Source organism: Podarcis filfolensis (assembly GCF_964270895.1).
Source record: "Podarcis filfolensis genome assembly, chromosome: 9".
Classification (NCBI taxonomy): domain Eukaryota; kingdom Metazoa; phylum Chordata; class Lepidosauria; order Squamata; family Lacertidae; genus Podarcis; species Podarcis filfolensis.
The window spans coordinates 61,642,083-61,663,133 of record NC_139610.1 but is presented as its reverse complement, the minus strand read 5'-3'; the positions used below and the strand labels follow the sequence as shown (position 1 = coordinate 61,663,133).

The window sequence follows — 21,051 nt, the reverse complement described above, 5'->3', positions numbered from 1 at the left end:
TCAGGGTCCGTGGGCACCTACCAAAGAGCATTATGTCAACAGATCCCTCAAACTGAGTCTGGCCTCCCCCTCCTCTCAGTATCCCGAAACAGCTATAACAGTTGAGTTCTGATTTGCTGGATACAACATGCACCTTGACTTCTCAGCTGGCAATACAGAAATCCCAAGTATTGCAGCTTGGTGTCATCCTTACCATTGCAGTGAGATGTGCTTTGTAAACAGTGCAATAGTATATGCACAAATAAATGATAGCCCATTTCCATAAAACAGAAAACTCATTGCCAACACTGTAGCAATTTACTGTAGAATCCCTGCTGCTCACACTCACTGGAAAGGGCCTCTCTGAAGAGATCAGTTCAGAGTATTCTCAAGTATCTGGAGTGCAATTTTGTTCCTTCGTTATTAAAAATGATATGGTTCTCTTGCATGCCCCTTGGGTAACTGCTGAATACAGATTTAATTATTCTTCATTCTTATCTAGAGCACAGAGAGTGATATTATTAGTGATGATGGGCAAACTCCCCCTGTCTCGATTCAGAATGAGCTTGAGTAAAATGCTATATATATTTTCAAGATTGCTGGATAAATTATAGGAAATGCATCACTTTAGCTTGATTCTGTTCTGAGCTGGGCTCCATTGCACACTTGACAATGTCACCGGAAGCTTTACTAGTCCCACAGTGAGAGATTATAATGTATATCCTCATAGAAGGGAAGACAGGGACTGGGACCAGGTGACCAGTGTGTGCCTATTTGGTCTGCTGTCCAGGTACTGACTGTTGATGGACATCTTCAAGGTCCCTGATGCTCTCCTTTCTTAGGGCTCTTCAAGTTTAAACTGGACGTGGACTGGACTGCCAATCAAGTCAATAGCAACTTGACTTAATCAAACTAAAATTGACATTGTTTGTCCAGCATTAGTGACTGGGTGGATAGTGCCATTTTGTAGCTTAGTCACTAGGTGGCACTGGACTTAGATGCATCTGAGCAGAGTCAGAAGTTCTGTTCTTGCTTAAGAAGAGAGATAATAGAGTTCTCATCTATCTTCCAGAGGTGTGTCCTCTGCATTCAATGACAATGAGAACTGGAGTTTTCAAATCACAGTTCCCAAATTCTCTCTCTCTCTCTCTCTCTCTCTCTCTCTCTCTCTCTCTCTCTCTCGTCTGGTATATTCAGGAATGCTGAATTAACTGTACACTGTCCTCTTAAATATAGACTCCCCTTTTCATGTCTTCTCTTAGAATAGGGGAAACCTTGCTGTGGGCCTGTGCTTGGGTCATCAGCCAGGGATTGGCACATAACCTGGTTAAATAAACCACTCAGTTTTCCATATCTCTGTGTGGAACCTGAATCCCATAGTGAACGTTTCACAGACAACACAAAGGTCGGCTAGGTTAGTCCGAGCCTCAGGGAGATTCTGTCTCTCTGTCCCCCCAAATTCCAGCAAATATCCACCCCCACCCCACCCCCAAGTGTGCTGCAGTAGCTCAGAAATCCATTGAGCATTGTGAAAGGGCATAGCTGAATTCCAGATCTAAACCTCGCACACTTCCATGGCATTCCTAATACGGGCCCATTACCTGGATTACTCTTCCCCATGATCACTGGAGCTGAGCAATGGGCACGATGTAATTACTATGTGGGGCTTGCTCTATGCCCTTCTTTAAGCCTCCACTTCAACATTAATCTCGCCGCTCTCCAAGTGTTCCTAATGATAAGGGAGGGTGAACCTTGCATTAGCACGAGCTCCTGCAAATCACAATCAATTGCAACCTGAAGGAGACACTTATAATCCTCTCTGGTAAGAATTAAAGCCATTCACTATCCCCCGCCAATATGGTGGCATAGCATGTGGTCCAGATGGGCAAAGCAGCTAACTCGGGAATCAGCACAAACGATTAGGATTTAGCTGACTAAGAGCTGGGGGGCACCGGAGTGCACCGGCGATGATATTGCCGCGTACTGGGTGAATTAGTCACGCCGAATGTTTCGCTCACCCTTATTCTTCTCCCCCGTTTTAGCCCAACAGGATCAATTGCTTCTACACAGCAACCAAGCGGAGAGCAACGCAGCTGTCGGCGGGGGGACGCCAGGGAGCCCAGAGCAGCAACAGCAGGATCCCAGCGACCCAGGTCAGCGGTTGTAATTACTGCAGTCCCTAACACAATCATTGTCAACACTATTTATTAAAATCAGAACAAAAGAAATCCCCCCGGCCACAGAAAGCGATGTGATGAAGCATTGGAGTCTCTTGCAATCTTGTTTTCTTTTGTGGGGTCTGCTCAGAAAGGTGAGGGGGCAAAACAGAATATTGATAGAGAATGGGCTTACACGGGCATCGCCACACTTGGTGGGAAATTCATTTTCTGGGACAACATTATTGGATACAACAGCCCGATAAGGAACAACAAAAGCAATATAAAGTCAGGGGCTCCGGTGACATATGTTAAATGATTGCTAATGGCCAATCTTTTCTGCTGCTGGTGCCAGGACTAGGGGCAAGGGCTCGCATCATCAGGCCTAAACCTCAGCCAGGGAAGGGGGCACTGTCAGGTGTCATTCTCCTTGAGGTCTCTGTCTGTTCTCTCCAGGTGTATGAAGGTTGTGGGCAGGGCTACAGATGCAAATCCATGAGCAGAGCAATGAATGGGCATTCATCACGGAAAGGAGCAAGGGCCTCAGCTTGCCTTGTCCTCTCCTTCTGGGTTCTGGTGCAGACTGGGGGAGAATGCAATGGGTAGTGGTGACAGCGGCAAGGTGAGGGCATCTTGACCAAGGGCCCTGCAAAACTGGGAGTGGGCACTGGCTGCTGGTTACCGTTACCATTATTTATTAAATCCGTAGATCGCAGGGCAGTTCACAACATAAAAATACAAGACAAAAAACATGAAATACATAATAAAAACAAGAACAAAACAAACCAATAACCCCCCTTGCCCCTACCCAGAAACATGTTTGAAAGGGTACAGGATGTTAATCGGTTGAACACAAGGTTGAAGAGGGACATTTTTACCTGGTGCCTAAATGAAAGCGCCAACTGAACCTCCCTGGGGAGATCATTCTACAAACGGGGAGCCACTGCAGAAAAGGCCCGTTCTCGTGTTGCCACCCTCTCCTGCAGAGGAGTCACACAAAAGGCCTCAGATGATGATGATAGAGTCTGGGGATGGTCACATGGGAGAGGCACTCCTTGATGTACTGTGGTTCTTAGCTATTTAAGGCTTTATAGCTCAAAACCAGCACTTTGAATTGGGCCCAGAAATCAGCAGGCAGTGTAGTCGGGCCAGGATTGATACAACCTGCTCCATCTGTCTTGCCCTGGTGAGCAACTTGGCAGTTGAAACCAGGTGAAGTTTCCAAACCATCTTCAGAAGCAGCCCTATGCAGAACATGTTGCAGTAATCTAACCTAGAGGTTACCAGAACACAGACAACAGAAGTTAGGCTTTCCCTGTCCAGCTAGGGGAGCACTTGGGCCACCAGCTGAAGCTGATGGAAGGCACTCCATGCCACTGAGGCTATCTGAGTCTCAACAACAGCAAAGGACCCAAAAGGACCCCCAAGCTGATTCCATTGGTCCGGAGATAACAAGTTATGCTTTTTTGTGGTACAATCTACTGTTCGCAGAAAGGCAGCTAGATGAATTTTGGGGGGTAAAATGCAGGAGTATAATGCATTTTTTAAAACCAGAGTTGAGATAACTCATGCCCAGGGGCCAAATATGGCCCTCAGAACTCTTCCTAGGCCATGTGCCTTTCCCAAACCCTTGGCTATGCTCCTCAATAGCCCCAGTCTGCCCTCTCCTCAAGTGCTTTTGCACAGTGGATATGTCCTTGACCTGTGATAATGCATTTTGCTTGCCTAGATGGAGGATAGAGAGCTGTATGTAGGGTTGGTGTATTCAAAAGCCTCTGGTTTTTACTGTATAGAGGAAAGAGTCTTAGCTGCTGCTCTAACCTTTTTTTCCTCAGGTCCCAACCACCATGGGCTTGTGGCCCCCAGAAGATTACCCACGAGGGAATGCAGGCAAAAGGGGGGGGAGGCTCCCCACCCCTAATTTAAAAAGTAAAACTGAATCCTCCATAGAAAACTAACTAGGTGGAAGAAAGCTCCACTTAGGCTCATTAAATTTCTCTTAACTATTCCATATACTCTCCTGGAATTATAACTACTCTATAATGAATATGGATTATTCAGCAATTATTTGCTGCTGTGCTTGTATGAATGTCACTCATAGCTGAAGATACATGACAAAAATCAGAATGGCCCATTCTTATTAATGACTGCAGAAACTTTTCGTTTCTGGCAATCGCTCGTGGAATTTGTTTCTGTGCTTGCTTTTTTTTGCGATTTAATTTAGTGACTTCCTTCCCTCTCCTTTTATTCCATTCTCCCTCCCACTAACCCTGACCTAGCAGTTGCACAAAAAATGAATGAGCAGATTAGCAGCCAGGAGATGAGACTGACTTTGCTACAGAAGAAGGTTGACAACATTTCTGCCGTCGTGAGTGATGTGAGCGAGACACTCTCCTCTCTGGAAGGCAAAATCAATGAAGATAAGGGCAGAGACTTCCAGGCTTTTCTAAAAGGTAAAAGAAAGAAATTAATGCAATCACTCACCCAGTTAAAAGTGCCAGGGAAAGAGAAAGAGGAGGAAAAAGAGAGAAAGAAACTATTAGAAATGGACTTAGGCTGTCCTGTTCCATTATTCCACATTCTGCCAGGGAAGTACGTTTTCCTTTGTTCTGTTACTTAAAAAGAAAGAAGAAAAAGGAGAAAAGGGTGATTGGGCGTACTCCACAACCCAAAGTGTTGAAGGTGGAATGATAAAGCCTTTAGCGCTCCTGGCGTGGATGCTCATCCCATCCCTGGTCGAACAGGTTGCACAGAGTTTTGTAGTTGTGTGAGCAAGTGCCCCCTCTCATCTTAAAACAGTAAGTAAAGGGACATGACTAGGCGTATTTGGGTCAAATCAGGCTACAACTTTATTGACTACAGATGTAAAGAGGTTTGGTATAGGCGTTGGGTAAAGCTACCACTTCCTGCCCACTCACTGGGGTCAACCGGAAGTGAGGGTGTCATATGATCTACATCAAATAGCATCTCCCTCGCTGGGTTGTCACCTGGGGAGTGCTGTGGCCCTAGCCCCCATCTGGGCATCTGGACAGAAGCCGCTCCCTTGGACCCCCTTAACGGGACACCCCCTTTCTTTCAGAGTTGTGATGATTGCTATGAAGAAGGTGAAAACCACCAGGTTGGTGCCAATTTGCCGAGTGGGAAAATTCCTACCCGGCCCCAAATATGGCGGCCAACAAAATCCATAGCAAGGTCTTTATCACTAAACACAGCAGCAGAACAGAGAGGGAGGATGGGGGATACAATGACGAAGTGGCTGTTGAGGCAGGAGGTGGGGCCCTTTTTATTCACAGGGGGCGGATCCAAGAGAAGCCTGTGGGCCCAGTTGGGTCCGCCCCCTGGGAATGCCCCACTTTCTTGCCCACCCAATTTCATGAATGGGCAGATTCCATCCATCTAAGCTCAGCTTAGATGAACGTCCTGCCACACATGTGATTACAAGCATCTGCAAAGGCCCCAAGTAATGTGCTGGATCTTCATTCAGCAGTTCGCTTTGTTTGTCATCGATTGAAATTTGTCCCTGGGTCTTTGTTGTGCTGCATATTGTGTTCGAATGTCTATTGCCTCTGAGTAGTAATGCAGAAATAGCATACCTTTGAGCCTCTAAAGGCCCCTTGGAGACATCTTCATGCATTGCAAGTCCATTCCTTACTTGCCTCGGCAGTTTCTGAGCTCTGGATACTGCTCTCAAATAGCCCTGCTTTTCCCAGTCATATTTAGACCACCTCTCCCATCCATCCTGTTCCACCCCCTGCCCCCCCGTCCTGGTGCATTTTATTGCTATGTGGCATTCTTGACCCTTGGGTATACGTCCAATATGGCTTCGAACATTTTCCATTTCCTGTCAGCTTCCTTCCCATCCATTTTTTTGTGTTCCCTGCGGGTTAATCTGTTACTTGCACATGTACCTCTGGAAAAACCACTGTCAGATCTTATCCCACTTGCTTGCTGCATTTGGATTCACTTAAATTGTCAATTGCACAGTAAGGTTCTGTGCTCACACACAAAAGAAAATTACTATGATCATATGAAACCCAATCCATTTGACCCTTTAAAGACAGCAAGACATGATCTACTTGAACAACTTCCCAAATTCACAATCCCTCTGTGAACCGCTGCTATGCTAGAAAGAGCCTCTCTCTCTCTCTCTGTGTCAATTGTTGGAACCCCATCAAAGAAACACAGAATCGTAGAGTCAGAAAGGACCACAAGGGTCATCTAGTCCAACCCCTGCAATGCAGGAATCTTTTGCCCAACGTGGGGCTCGAACCCACGAACCTGAGATTAAGAGTCTTATGCTCTACTGACTGAGCTACAGCCTTATCTTCCTCCCCCAGGATTGCAGGAGGTTATACTAGATGATCCTCAGGGTTCCTTCCAACTCCATGATTCTATGACATATTTCCAGCCTTTCCATGGAAGGCTTAGCACAGTTTACATGCTTCTCTCATCCAAACACAGATCACTTCCACACTCACTTGTTTCAGCAGTGCCCCAGCATTCTGTGTTCCTAAATCATTCACTGATACCAAACTTCCTTACAGATTTGTATCATTGGCCCCACAGAGTCAGCATTTTGCTTTAGATGCTTTTAAAATGAAATTTCCTTCCCATGTTACATCAGCCTTGTCCCAGGCTAACCTCGGATCCACTCCCTGTCTGCTGGCTTTCTCTTTGATTTATGTGAGTTATTTACAAATTGCATTATCCTTCTGACCACTTTGTTTTATGAAAGTGCTACTATTAGCTTCTTTTATTAGCTTTTCATTATAAGCCTGGGGACTTGACGGGACTCGATCCTTCTAGTAGCGCACACTGTGCGTGTGTGTATGCATGGAGACTGTGCTAGTGAAGTAGTGTTGTGATTTTTCCTTTGAAAAGGCTTCCTTTTTCTGTAGCATATTTGGGTACTGTTCTCTGCATTGTTCTGCCAGCCTTACAGAGCAACTCTTCTATCAATAGAAGATTGATTCCCAACCTCAGCATCTCTTTCTCTCCAGCTCCTTATCCCCCAAAGGAAGATTTATTTCCACTTCTCTATATTCTTCTTTCTGCATCTTTATGCCCGCCCCTACAGTCCAGTGATTACTTTCAATTTTCATGCAGTCCTAGCATGATTGCAAAATAGAATCCTGCAATCCTGCAACAACAGAGATGGGTAAGTTATGGCCCTTCAGATATTGCTGAATTCCTGTTCCCATCATTCCTTGACCATTGGCCATTCTGGCAGGGGCTGATGGGAGTTGGAGTCCAAAAGAATTCCATTGTGGGAATGCCCACTTCTCTAGGCATATGTCCCAAGGTTTAGATATGTGCTTCACTCTTTCCTCGTTGAAACTATTCACACTTCCCCATCCTTCATTTTGGCCAGAGTGTGCCTCTAGAATGTAGCCTATTTCATTTACATTTTTTGTCTTTGTCTTTTTTTCTTCTTCATTCCTGCTCATCTATGAGTTCTAAATTCATTCATTCATTCATTCATTCATTCATTGAATATGATTGATAGAGTGTGGTGAGAGAGAGCCAGTGTGGTGTAGTGGTTAAGAGCGGTAGACTCGCAATCTGGTGAACCGGGTCCGCGTCTCTGCTCCTCCACATGCAGCTGCTGGGTGACCTTGGGCTAGTCACACTTCTCTGAAGTCTCTCAGCCTCACTCACCTCACAGAGTGTTTGTTGTGGGGGAGGAAGGGAAAGGAGATTGTTAGCCGCTTTGAGACTCCTTAGGGTAGTGATAAAGCGGGATATCAAATCCAAATCCAGAGTGCTCAATCTAAAAATGAATAAATAAACCTCCAAGCGGTTTACATAAAATTGCATAAAATGGTCATACGAAGATGCCAATAAAATCAATAAATAAAATTATCAAAATATAGGTAAAACCAACAGAGTTTAACAGCATATATACATAATGAAATAACATGTCTGGAGAAGCTTGCCTGAACAAGAGTGTTTTTAGCAGGCATCAGAAACGGTACAAACGCAAGGTCTGCCTGCTATTAGTGAGCTGGAGTCCAGAGCATGGGTGTTTGGTCATTCCCACAATTGGTGAGGCTCATTTGACAACAGCGAGAAATCAAGCCTTGAGTGTCATCGGCCCAGTCCTGTGGAACACCCTGACAATAGAGATTCAGCAGAGATTAAATCATGATTTATTGTTAAATTGCTTTTGGATTTTTCATGGAAAGAAACAAACAAACTAACTAACAGTAAATTTTTAAATTAAAAAATGGCCCAGTAAATTGTCATTCTGGGCACTCTCTCCCTCTCTTCAAATCACACTACTGTATCTATAAAATTTACTACTCGGTGTATCATGATTCTGAGATTCCTGGATTGCAGAAAGTTGAACTAGATGACTCTGTGTATCCCTTCCAACTCTACCCTACAATTCTGAGATTCTATGAGAGCTTAGCCTAAGCCAAGCTTGGAGGCCTCAATGCCTTTCTTTACTTAAGAGTGCCCTTCTACTTCCTGCCTTCTTGTTTTCCGCCTGTATTAGATTTATGCTGGATCTGTCCCGCCTTCTGCATTTGTTCTTTGCAACCTTCCACCCTATTTTCAGAGATGACCTTTGCATAACCTAAGAGGACCTCTGAACCGTCCTCATTCCTCTCCACCCTTCCATTAAAAGTCAAATTGAGGAGAGCTGGGAGAGAGGGGGGTGATGTCTTCTGCGAGCCTTGGTGGGTGGCAGGAGGATGAATGTCTAGCTGTGACATGCCACCATTAAACTCAATGAAGATACATAGCTAGGCAGAAAGAACAATGAGGTTGCTGCTGAATGAAAGAGCCATGTAAGCTTGACCTTAGTCATAGAATCTCTCACTTGTTTTCTTGCAAAAAAGAAAGGAAGAAGGGAATGCCCTGGCAGTTTAAGGGAATATTCAATATGTGATTTCTTTTCATATGGAAATTAAGAGAGAAGTGGCAACTGTTTTGATTTTCTTCTTTGCATTTTTTTAAAAATGTGAAAACACCTGTAATCCACCTTGTTTTAAATGAATGAGTACATGGCCAAGTGATGCTCGTGCCACCTTATGAAATCGCATCTTTAAGAAAATCACCCTCCTCCACCACCTACTTCCCATTATATTACTCAGCTGGAAAACCCTCTGGCAACCTCTTCATCTAAGCAGCAGAAGGGTTTGCTGGGCTATTTCACAAGATGCAATATGCATGTCAAGACTGACTTCTCTCCCACCCCCTTTCCCTAAAAATCTGCTGTTATTCTTTGGCTTTGCTGCTTTTTTCAAACAGAAACACACGCAAGTGCTCAAAACTCAACTGCATTTCAACAACTATTATTGCTTCCAATGCAGCAGCCCCTTATACAGATAAATTTATTAGAAGAAGATCACTGTGCTGTTGTTGTTTCAAAAAAAACTCAGCAACCTCAGGACTTTCCAAAAGATGCCATCTAGGAGCACATCTGCCACCTGCAAGAAACAGACAAAAGAGGCTGGCTTTGTTCCTTGCCATTCCATGGCTGCTTGCTCCATTGCCACATGCTTCAGATGACATGATCTCAGCCCCCTTAATACACTGCAGCTCCCAGAATTCATTGAGGGATGCCATGACTCTTTAAAGTGGTATCATAGTGCTTTAAATGTATGGTGTAGAAGGGGCCCTGGTCACATGCTGAGTTGTCAGTGTGGTAGAGAAAGGGAGAGGGCAGAGAACACAAATTCATTTTGGCACAGAAATAAGTCTAGGTATCTCCTGATATGGGTGGTAGTGGTGGAGGGGGTGTCTTATTTCCAAGCTGCTCTGCCTCTGCTGGAGTCTGTTGTTGTTTAGTTGTGTCCAGGTCTTCGTGACCCCATGGACCAGAGCACACCAGGCACTTCTGTCTTCCACTGCCTCCCGCAGTTTGGTCAAACTCATGTTAGTAGCTTCGAGAACACTGTCCAGCCATCTCATCCTCTGTCGTCCCCTTCTCCTTGTGCCCTCCATCTTTCCCAACATCAGGGTCTTTTCCAGGGAGTCTTCTCTTCTCATGAGGTGGCCAAAGTCTTGGAGCCTCAGCTTCACGATCTGTCCTTCCAGTGAGCACTCAGGGCTGATTTCCTTCAGAATGGATAGGTTTGCTCTTCTTGCAGTCCATGGGACTCTCAAGAGTCTCCTCCAGCACCAGAATTCAAAAGCATCAATTCTTCGGCGATCAGCCTTCTTTATGGTCCAGCTCTCACTTCCATAGTCTACAGATGGAGTCTACTGCTGGAGTCGGGAAAAACTCCTGGGTGTACAGATAGGTGTACAAAGCCCTATGCAACTTGGGTCCAGAATACCTTAAGTATCATCTCAGTCCCAACATATCCAATTGATGTCTGCGGAGTTCTGGTTCAGATGCTACCTCAGCTACAAACTCAGTAGGTGGCCTCAGGCAAACCACTTTACCTCAGCCTATATGGGGGCAAGAACAGCAGCCTACTTCATAAGCTGCTGTAAGAATTACTGAGGTGAAGTGCCTGGAGCCCTTGGAGCACCATGAAGCTTCCCTTTCAGACACTGAGCTCAAAGTTTCCTGCCTTCCTTTGTCCGCTTTGTTGCACTTGTCAGCTGAAATATTTTGCTGTACTTGCATTCGGGTTAATGTTTCGGAATAAGGAGAATTGGGCCAAGGGTCTTATAAATCTAGGCTGTCTAAACACTGAACACTTTGTTAGAGGAGAGCAGGATAAGTAAACAAGTACAAAGTTATGGGTTTTAATGTAATTCTTCTCATCTTTCAGAGCTTTTCTGCCTGTAGAGCCCCACAGAAACATAATCTTCTGAGGAGATTATTTCATTTTAGTTCAGGGTGGCTTTTACTCTGTTAAACAATTAGTGATTGTTTAAGTTTCTTTAGCCAATTAGCACTGATTTAGGATTTGGCAAGAGATGAGGGAATTCTTTAATTGACCCCCACAAGACAAGTCTTTGTTTCGACATCATGTGGTCACATGCAATTCCTGTCACAAATCCCTCCTTGTATTCTGATTAGTTAAACCTTCTCTTTCTTCCCCTTTTCTTTTTCTGCCTCAGGTTAGGTGAAAGTTTGCGATTTTTTTGGTCATGTTGTTATACTAATGATTATACCAGCTTAAAACCTCATTTCTACTTAGTGTACTGTAGAATATTTCCCACGAAGCATCCCAAAGCGATTAACAGTATAATTAAAACGTATATTAAACAGTTACATCTATAACAACATTTTTTTAAAAAAAAGAACACCCCAAAACAAATAAAACAACAGCACCTACCGGTACATAAAATCAAATATATATATCAGCTGGGATAGACCTCCATTGAGAAGACGAACATCTTTAGCAGATGCCAAGATGCCAATAGAGAAGGCTTCTGTCTGATATAAAGTGGAAGGGAGTTCCAAAAGTTCCAATTTTGGTATTGTGTGGAATTATGATGGTATCTGAAGGGTGCTTTGTACTGCAGAATGCAGCAATCAGTTGAGTATGTTGGGAGTGGGAGGATATTTAAAGTATTCTGGTCCCAAGCTGTATATGGCTTTGTACACCAATGCCTAGATAGACAAATAGATAGATCATAGATGAAAGATATTGATGGATATACATTATTTTGCATTTTCTTTTCCATGTGATAGAGCATTATTATTATTATTAATTTAAAAAAACTGCTATTCAACCATGTTGTCACTTTAACCCATAATCATTGGTATTAAAGATGCAGCTGAATAGATTGAACTCAGATGCCTTTCTAAATCAAAGCTAATTCATCTAAATTATACTTGTTTGTTGTGTACACTGTACGCCAACTGAAGAGGGTTTTCTCTCACAGGGTGGATAAAAGTATATATAAATACATACATCTGCCACTGCTTTGTTGCATTTAACTAAATATGAGCACTGCAGGTGCTTGTCACTCATACTCAGAAACTAAATATTCAAGATGGCTACAGTCATTGCCCCCTGTTTCAGCCCACACGTAGAAGGGAATAGTGAAATGTGCTGAGTGCTCATCCATTATTCCTTCTAATATGGCTTTCTAATTCTTCAGTATGGAGTTGTTGACCTTTGGAGGTGTGGGGGATAATATTGCTCCTGCCACTGCTGCTTCATTGCCACTTTCCTGCGGAGAGTTATTGTGGTATGGCAGGATATGCCAATGTAGTGCCCACCATATCTTGTTGGGCTACAATTTACCTTGCACATTATTCGTGCTTGTGAGCTGTGGCATCTTAAGAAATTTATTGGGTCACAGCCTTTTGTAGTCTGGAACATGCTTCATCATAATAATACAGGGGTTGACAACCTTTTTGGAATGCTGGGCACATTTTGAGAGAGTACTGGGGGGCGCCAGCCACAAAATTGCAGCTGGGGTAGTGGTGGCATCACACGACATTAAAGAGACAGCCATCCCCGACAACCTTATGCTCACCATCAGAAGTCAGCTGTGACCTGCTGGTCCTGCTTGTGGAGATCATAAAATATTCATTTTACACATGTGTGCATGCACACTGATGCTGTTGTTGTCCAACAGCAGCAGGGAACATTCCTCAGTATTCACTACCAGTATCACTGCTTAGAAGGTGCCTGCACATTTTGGCTCATAACTTTCTTTCTAGGAGAGCTAGAGACTTGATTTATTTGTTTATTTAAATGAAATTTCAGAGTCTGGGGCACCTGCCCAGGGGCACAGTGGAAGAGTTTGGCAACACCATGGGGTCCACAAACACTGGGTTGGTGACACCTGATCTAATAAGTGGATTCCAGCCTACTCAATCTTGGGCCACAAAAAATGTGTCTGCCTTTACAGGATGCTACTGCATGCTCCCCCCCCCAAAAAAAAGTTCACTTGCACCCTCTTGAAAAAGGCAGGGCAGACTAGCTCTGTTTTCTTTTTCACTTCGAAATAACAAAATTCAGGAGGTGCTTTCAGTGCTAATTAGGTGGCTGACAATTAAAATATCTTGAGAGCCTCTGCTGTCTTCCTGACAGTCCACCGTTTTCCTGGAAAGTTAACGTTGTATCTGCCTGAGTGATAGGTCTTTTAAATCTATGGTCTACTAAGCTAGAAGCCATGGTTACATTTCACCTTGTCATAGTAGTCTATAATTGCAGGGAACAGCATATTATGGCTTCTCCCTCAGGACAGCAAAACTGATTAAAAGGATGAGAGCAACTAGCACAAGCACTATTCAAACACAGAACTCTCTTGAGATTCAGCAACTGAAATAATCCACCGCATAAGAGATGGAGAGAGTGTGATTGTTATACAAACATAGATACATACATAATGCTTAAGTATTGAATTTTTGCTTCCTTTTCCCCCCTCCAACCTGCTCTTTATTTATTAAGGCATTGTGTCTTCCCCCCCTCTAGATCTCAAGTCCAAAAGCATTGCTGAGCTAGTCAAAGAAATTGTAAGAGAGCAGGTAAAAGCATCCCAGAGTGAAACACAAGAGACAGTGGCCCAGATTTTCAAGATTACGTCTGGCCTGTCTGCAGATCTTGAGAACATCAAACAAACGATCAAAAGCTTGAATGCTTCTCACAACAAATTGGCTAGGGAGATAGAAAGCAGGCCTACAAGGGTAGAAATCCTAGATATAAGGACCCAGATCCTCCATATTGAAGAGGATATAAGCATTACATGTGAGAAGCCAATCGAAGACCTGCAGGAACATCAGAGGTCAATAGAAGCAGCCTTGGAGCATCAAAGTTCAAGGAGCAACATATACTATGAATCTCTGAACAGGACTCTGACTCAAATGAAAGAAGTGCATGAACAGCTGTTGACAGCTGAACGGATCTCAGACCAGAACATCCCAACAGCAGGGAACTCAATAACCAATAACCTTACAGATTACATGGTTGGTCTTCACGAGAAAGTCAAAACACAGAGTCTAATGGTTCTGCAGCTCTATGATGACCTCAGAGTCCAAGACAGCAAGATCAGTAACCTCACCGTAGCGTTGGAGATCCAGAGAGATAACTTACATGGAGAGTGCAGCAGCATATTGTCCAAATGCCGGCGGGACTTCCAAACACGACTGAAGGGCATGGAAGAGAACATGCACTCCTTAAATAAAAGCATGGAGAACCTTGTGTTTCCCTTGGATGATAAGATGGACAAGATGAATGAGCAAATTAACGACCTCTGTTACGATATGGAGATCCTCCAGCCCCTGATTGAGCAAGGGGTTCCCTTCAGCCTTACATCAGAATATGAGCAACAGATTGCAACAGAAGCTATAAGCAGAAAGCTGGAAAATTTAACCAGTGTTGTGGCAGGACTAAGTTCTACCACTGAAGAACTCATCAAAAGCAAGAAGGAGCTTAAAGATGAGGCTCAGGCTTACAATGAAATCTCTGAGAGGCGTATTAATGAATGTTTCATTTTAATGGAGGATGGCTTAAACAAAACCATGATGGTTATCAACAGTGCCATTGATACTATCCAGGATAACTATGTGCTCAAAGAAACATTGAGTACCATGAAGAATGAAACGAAGGCCTGCTGTAGTAGCGCTGAGAAGATGGAAAGCATATTGACATTAATACCTCGGTTTCAAGAGATGAATGAATCCCTTCAGGTGCTAGTCAATGAGAACAGGAAAGGTGTCTTTACTTCAAACGCCATCCATTCTTCTTCATCATCATCTGGTGATCTCAGCATAGTTCGCCATAATCTAAATGCAACATTAAACCTGCAAGAGCATCATCATGACATTGGCCACCTGGATGGAAAGGGGTCAGGCTCCACTCAGGAACATGAAGATTATGAGGGTCGCCTGGCGGCAGTGGAAGCAAAAATAACCAAGTTTTTAGCAAACAACTGCGTCACAGTAAGAAACATCAAAGCTGCTTCCACGGAAAAGGATAAAGTGATCTCTCTTCAGGTTCAGGCCTTGAGTTCCAGAATCAGGGCGCTAGAAGCCAAATCCATACGCTTCTCTGTGACCATCCCTGTGTTAAACAAGACTGCCTATGAAGCACGGAGCTTGTGTGAGGTTGTCTCCGGAAGCCTGAAAGGAATGAATGCCAGCATCCCCAGGTTAGTGAAAGCCGCTCATCCAGACAACTTGCTATTTCAGAAAGGCTTGCAAGAGCTCACAGAATCCATGCTGGAGGTCAAAGCAGGAACAATCCTATCCAATCTAACCTGGTATGTAGACAAGTCCCTAGAGGAGGCAGTGGACACTATTACCAAACGTCTGAAGGCAACTCCTCCTGTTTCTAAAAAGCCACCGCCAGTGAAAAAGATCCCAGTGAGCACGACCGCAAACCAGGCTGGACGAATGCAGAGAAACACAGACACTGCTTCAGAAGCAGGTAAGGCTTTTTAATATTACTACTAGTGACGTTGCCCAAACTTGCAACTTATCCACACAGATTTGTGTAGGGACATAGGAAGATGCCTTATGGCAGCCTTTCTCAACCTGTGGGTCCCCAGATGTTGTTGAACTACAACTCCCATCACCCCTAGCTAGCAAGGCCAGAGCTCAGGAATGATGGGAGTTGTAGTCCAACAACATCTGGGGACCCACAAGTTGAGAACCACTGCATTATGGGAAGTCCATCTAGGCCAGTATTGTTGACACTGGCTGACACTGACTGGCCAAGGTTTCAAGCAAGGGTCCCTCTCAGTCCCATGTGGAGATGTCAAGGGTTGAACCTTGGACCTTTTGCATTCAGCATCTGTGCTCTGCCACTGAGCCATGGCCCTTCCCAGCCGCTATAAGAATAAAATATTTTGTTCTTCAAATGCTCTCGGTGCGGAGAATGAGATTCTGCACGTGAGCAGAGAGCCCTGGAAGCCAAAGCTGTAATTTGCACTGGGAGCAATTTTCTTTTTCCTCCCAGGAGGGCGTGAAAACATTGCATCCCCCTGGTCCACTTGGAACTAGCTGGCAGAGGCCATAACTAGTACACATAAAGCACATCACGCCGCCACCACCATTTTGAATCCAGTTAAGTCCAAAGTTCAAATCCCCAGCAAATCTAGGTGGCCCCATAGAGCTACCATCACTGTCACTTATGGGAATGGTGAAAAGGTGGGGGGCCCACAATTCCTGTGTGTGACATTGGCATCACTGTCAGGAGGGCAACTCTGTGAGATCTCCCCATTGCACCATTTGGTCCTGTGGAATCTCTGTTCCTGTGTCTTCTGTTGAATGGTGATGGCAGAAATTAGGCTTCACACAGGGGTTAGTAAATTAACTGCTGTTTGTGGGGTTTTATTTAGCTCTCTGGCAGGACTCTTGATGTAAGCCTGCAGAAGGGTCTCGCCAAGGGAACAGAGGAAGTGGAGGATGTGCAAGGTGGGTTGTGCTTAAGGAACAGCGTACAGTTAATTCACTGTGGCTGAACAGCGCATTGTTCCATGGTGCTCTGGGGAAATCTAGTCAAATTGTTATGGAGTGTAAGGATGGAATTTGCATCCAGGTCCCTAATTTAGTAGGAAAGGATTGAGTGTGCTTTGCAAGAGGACTGCGGAAACATGGAATCCAGGTCAATCCAGACCAAATTAGCACTAGTTTTTATACCGACCAAATAATCTGAGATCAAATTTAAAACGATATTTCAGGAGAGAGGCCTTTGACAAAATGACATTGTTTTGTGCACAATAAGGTAAATTGGTGAACGGCAAAGGCATTTTTATTCTTTTATGTCCCCCGTCATCTTTTTCTTTATTTCCATTCCTTCCACCTCGGTGCACACGCTCAAGACATGCCTCGAGTCAAGTGCTTGCAGTTCATCTGATAATCAAGCACGCAGGAAGTTTAAAGTGGATTGGGGCTTCAATAATGTTTCCACTTTATTTCATATCTTGCTGCTTACTCATTCTGCCTTAAACTGCTGGAAGCATTTTCTGCGCAGCAGTGAAACAGCAGAAGTCAGCAGCTGTGTGGATGAAGTGCCTCGGCCTTTTTTGTGGGCTGAACAGCATCTTTCCATGCGAAACTTTACCGTGTTCCAGCCAAAGCTGCTCCTTCACAACAGGCAGTATTGCATTCAACGCATATATGTGACAAAGATTATTTCCAGGACAGTGGGAAGTGGGAGTCAAAATATTAAGCTACTTCAGTCCGCTGGTCCATCTAGCTCAGTATTCCTTATTGGCTTTCAGGGATCTCATGTAGGAGTCTTTTTTCACAACTAGAGACAACAGGGGTGGAATCTGTGTTTTTCTGTTTGAAAGCCATGTACTTCATCAATGATCTATGGCCCAATGAATTGTTACAGTGTTTATAGAATATGCTATTCTGTTCATAGATTCATAGGATTGTGGAGTTGGAAGGGACCCTAAGGATCATCTAGCCCAACCCCTTGCAATGCAGGAATATGCAGCTGTCATATATGGGGATCAAATCTGCAACCTTGGTTTTATCAACGCCATGCTCTAATCAACTGAGCTATCCAAGTGAAAAGAATGTGTTCTTTTCTCTAGGTCAGGGGAGCCAACACAGTGCCTTCGAGATGTTGTTGGACTATAACTCTCATCATTCCTGACCATTGGCCGTTATGGCTGAGACTGATGGGAACTGAAGTTCAACAATATCTACATTGCTTACCCCCATCCCTATGTTCTTGCATAGCCTGCTGGTTTTTGGTTACCTATTGGTGCTTCCTTAATCAACATTCATGGCCCATTGGGGAAGAAAGTTGTACTAACTTGCAAGGTGAGGGTTGAAAGGAGCAGGTTGCATGTTTTAAAATATGGGCAGAGAAGGGAAAAGGGCCATGAGCTTTTGGAGCTGGCTAGCCAGAGCCTAGGACTTGCCAATCAGAAGGTTGGCAGTTTGAATCCCCACGATGGGGTGAGCTCCCGTTGCTCGGTCCCTGCTCCTGCCAACCTAGCAGTTCGAAAGCACGTCAAAGTGCAAGTAGACAAATAGGTACCACTCCGGTGGGAAGGTAAACAGCTTTTCCATGCATTGCTCTGGTTCGCCAGAAGCGACTTAGTCATGCTGGCCACATGACCTGGAAGCTGTACGCCGGCTCCCTTGGCCAATAAAGCGAGATGAGCGCCGCAACCCCAGAGTCAGTCACGACTGGACCTAATGGTCAGGGGTCCCTTTACCTTTACCTTAGCAATAGGCAGTCATGGTGGAACTCAAGAATACTATATGCTTTTGAGCAGACTGCTGCTGCTATGTCTCTAACTCTGTGAGCGAGTGCACCTACCTAAGATGGTTGGATGGCACTTTGTACGCCTCCTTCCAGCAACTCCTGCAGCTAAACTAGTGCCAAACATATTGCTCTGCTTTCCTTTGGACCACATCCGTGAATCATCTGGGAAGCCCAGGACCTTCATGCACACTATCCAGGCTTGCACCCCAGGGTGGGTATTTCAGTGCTGCTATCGCAGCTGTTTGACTTTACCCCTGAAGACACACTCCATGGGCACCTGAGACAGACAGATGCCAACAACAAGTCATACCAGAATTGCCAAATTATCAATCTGGAATCCTTATACCAGACTTCCAGCTTCCTCTGGGCTTTAGTCAGAACTCTCAGACAGAGGGGGAGAGTGGTGAAAAACCCCTCCAATCTTAGCATCCTCCTGCCACCCCCTCTCCTTTGTCTCTTGCTGCAGGGCTATACCTGAAGAAACTGTCAGAGAAGGGGCACACCACTCAGGTTCCTTCCTGAACAATTTCTCCCCGGCTTCAACAGACACCTGCTGTCTATCGCACCACCTAGCCTAGTTTAAACAGGTGGAGATTCCCCTTTCTCTGCTCTCTCTCCCAACCCCTTCCCCTCAGCGTTTTTCCACTCTAATTCCCCAGCCACACTGCCAGCAGAGAGCAGCCCGAGATTTACATATTCATTCATTAATTAATAGTATTTATGTGCCACCCATTAACCAAGTACCCTGAGCAGCTTACGGTAACAATAAAAAAACCATATAAAGGTACAATTCTAAACCACAAAGTAGAAAGCATAATGCAGCATTAAAAATTTCAGCAGCGGCAGCAGAGAATAAAAAGAACCCTCTCCGATGACAATTCCGAGCTTTACCTTGGCAAACTGAGAGGGGAGGAGGTGATCTCCTCCAACACTCTGCTGCTGTTGCTATAGGTGGTGTTGCTGTGGGGATGGTGGGGGCAGGGAGGTGAGGGGACCGGCCCTCAATAGGTCAACAAAAGCTTTAAGGCAAAGGAAACCACCTCTCACTTCAGCCGGTCTGACACTCTCCCACTCCCACTTTTACTACATGGTAGGAACTGATACCAGGCTCCCCACCACACTGGGGGGGGGGGAACCCAGTTGGCATTATAAGCAGAGCACTGCCCTGATAGAGATGTCAGATGATTCCATCAGAAATTAAAATGGGAGCAGAAATTCCATGGGGGTTCAGGGAAACGTGAGATGGTTTGGTGGGCTGAAGCAGGAGGCAAGGACGGAGGGGGCTTTGCCCCCCTCAATATTTGCTGGCAGGGGGCCAAGCCCCCACCCCAATATCGAGGGACCCCAAACACACCAGCCTCCAGCCTGCAAACACACCCTCTATGCTCCCCATTCCTTCCACTGATGCAACATCGCAGATGCATCAAGCACCATGCGCACAATGTCACACTCACACAACACGTGCTGGGCCCCCCAGTCTTGGGCACAAGTAATGCCTCTGGTACAAGACCTCTTGAAACAGTCGTGCCTTTCTCCCCCCCCAAAAAATCCTGAGAGCTGTAGTTTGGTCAGAATGCTGAGAGTTGTTAGAAGACTCTATTCTCCTTACAGAGCTACACCACTGAGCCTCTTGGACTTGCTCATCGGAAGGTCAGCAGTTCAAATCCCCGCAACGGAATAAGCTCCTGTTGCTCTGTCCCAGCTCCTGCCAACCTAGGAGTTCAAAAGCACACCAGTACAAGTAGATAAATAGATACCGCTGTGGCGGGAAGGTAAACAGTGTTTCTGTGCACTCTGGCTTCTGTCACGGTGTTCCATTGCGCCAGTAGTGACCAGCCATGCTTGCCGCATGACCCGGAAAGCTGTCTGTGGACAAACGCTAGCTCCTTCCACCTGAAAGCGAGATGAGCGCCATACCCCGATAGTCGCCTTTGACTGGACTTAACCGTCTGGGGGTCCTTTACCTTACACTTCTCAAAATTCCCTGTGAGGTGGGATTGATTCTTAAACCACTCTGTAAACTGTAAGTCTGTGATTCTAGATTCAGGTAGGTAGCCGTGTTGGTCTGACGCAGTCGAAATAAATAAGAAAATAAGAAAATTGTCCAGCAGCACCTTAGGGACCAACTAAGTTTGTTCTGGGCGCATTTTGTGTGCATGCACACTTCTTCAGATTCTTCTGTGAGTACTCTTAATGAACTACAGCTCCCAGAATTCTTTGGGTGAAGGCACAACTGTTTAAAGTGGCAGCACAATGATTTAGATGTATGGTTTGAATGTGACCCTAAAGTCTCCCATGAACAGCTTGCACCTGGGCAGCAGACTGAGCAGGCACATACAGGTCCACACTTACCCATTATCCTCAGGTGTATTTCTATTTAAATTCTAGTACATTATGTCTAATGTTTGCATGGATAGATATAAATTAACACATGCACATTTTATGTAAATTGGTGTCTTCTCTTTTGGTGATGCCAAAATGGACACTCTAATTGCCTATCTTCATTCTCTCTCTTCTCTAAGGTAACCCATTTTCACAGATTTTCTTCCAGCGTTAGTCTATTTCTCTTTGAGAGAAGGAGAGGTGGACATATAGGGAGAAAGAGCAATTGGAGGTCAGTGTGAGGGAGAGGCTTGAGTTTTCTTTTTTCAAATTTTTTTTTTTGTCTCCAGGCTTTCTAAACCACCTGCCGCTCTGACCCCTAAACCTTCCCCCCTTCTACTCCCACAGTCTGAGTCTCGAGAAACCCAACAAGCCTTCTGGGGGAAATGGAGGCCGCAAAATATTTATTCATTCTTACATTTGTGCCTCACTATTCCGCC

General features: G+C 44.9%; 1 protein-coding gene across 2 annotated transcripts in view; it reads left to right on the top strand.

Annotated features, from left to right (window-relative positions):
• The window catches only part of MMRN1 (multimerin 1), a 69,904-nt gene that overhangs the window by 35,169 nt on the left and 13,684 nt on the right, over positions 1–21,051 (top strand). The window contains exons 4-6 of one of the 2 annotated variants that reach the window (XM_083571020.1): positions 2,022–2,132; positions 4,415–4,588; positions 13,475–15,427. In XM_083571020.1, the coding sequence (XP_083427146.1) occupies positions 2,022–2,132; positions 4,415–4,588; positions 13,475–15,427 (2,238 nt within the window). The remainder of the gene's footprint in view (positions 1–2,021; positions 2,133–4,414; positions 4,589–13,474; positions 15,428–21,051) is intronic. The other variant, XM_083571021.1, reaches the window with a different exon arrangement.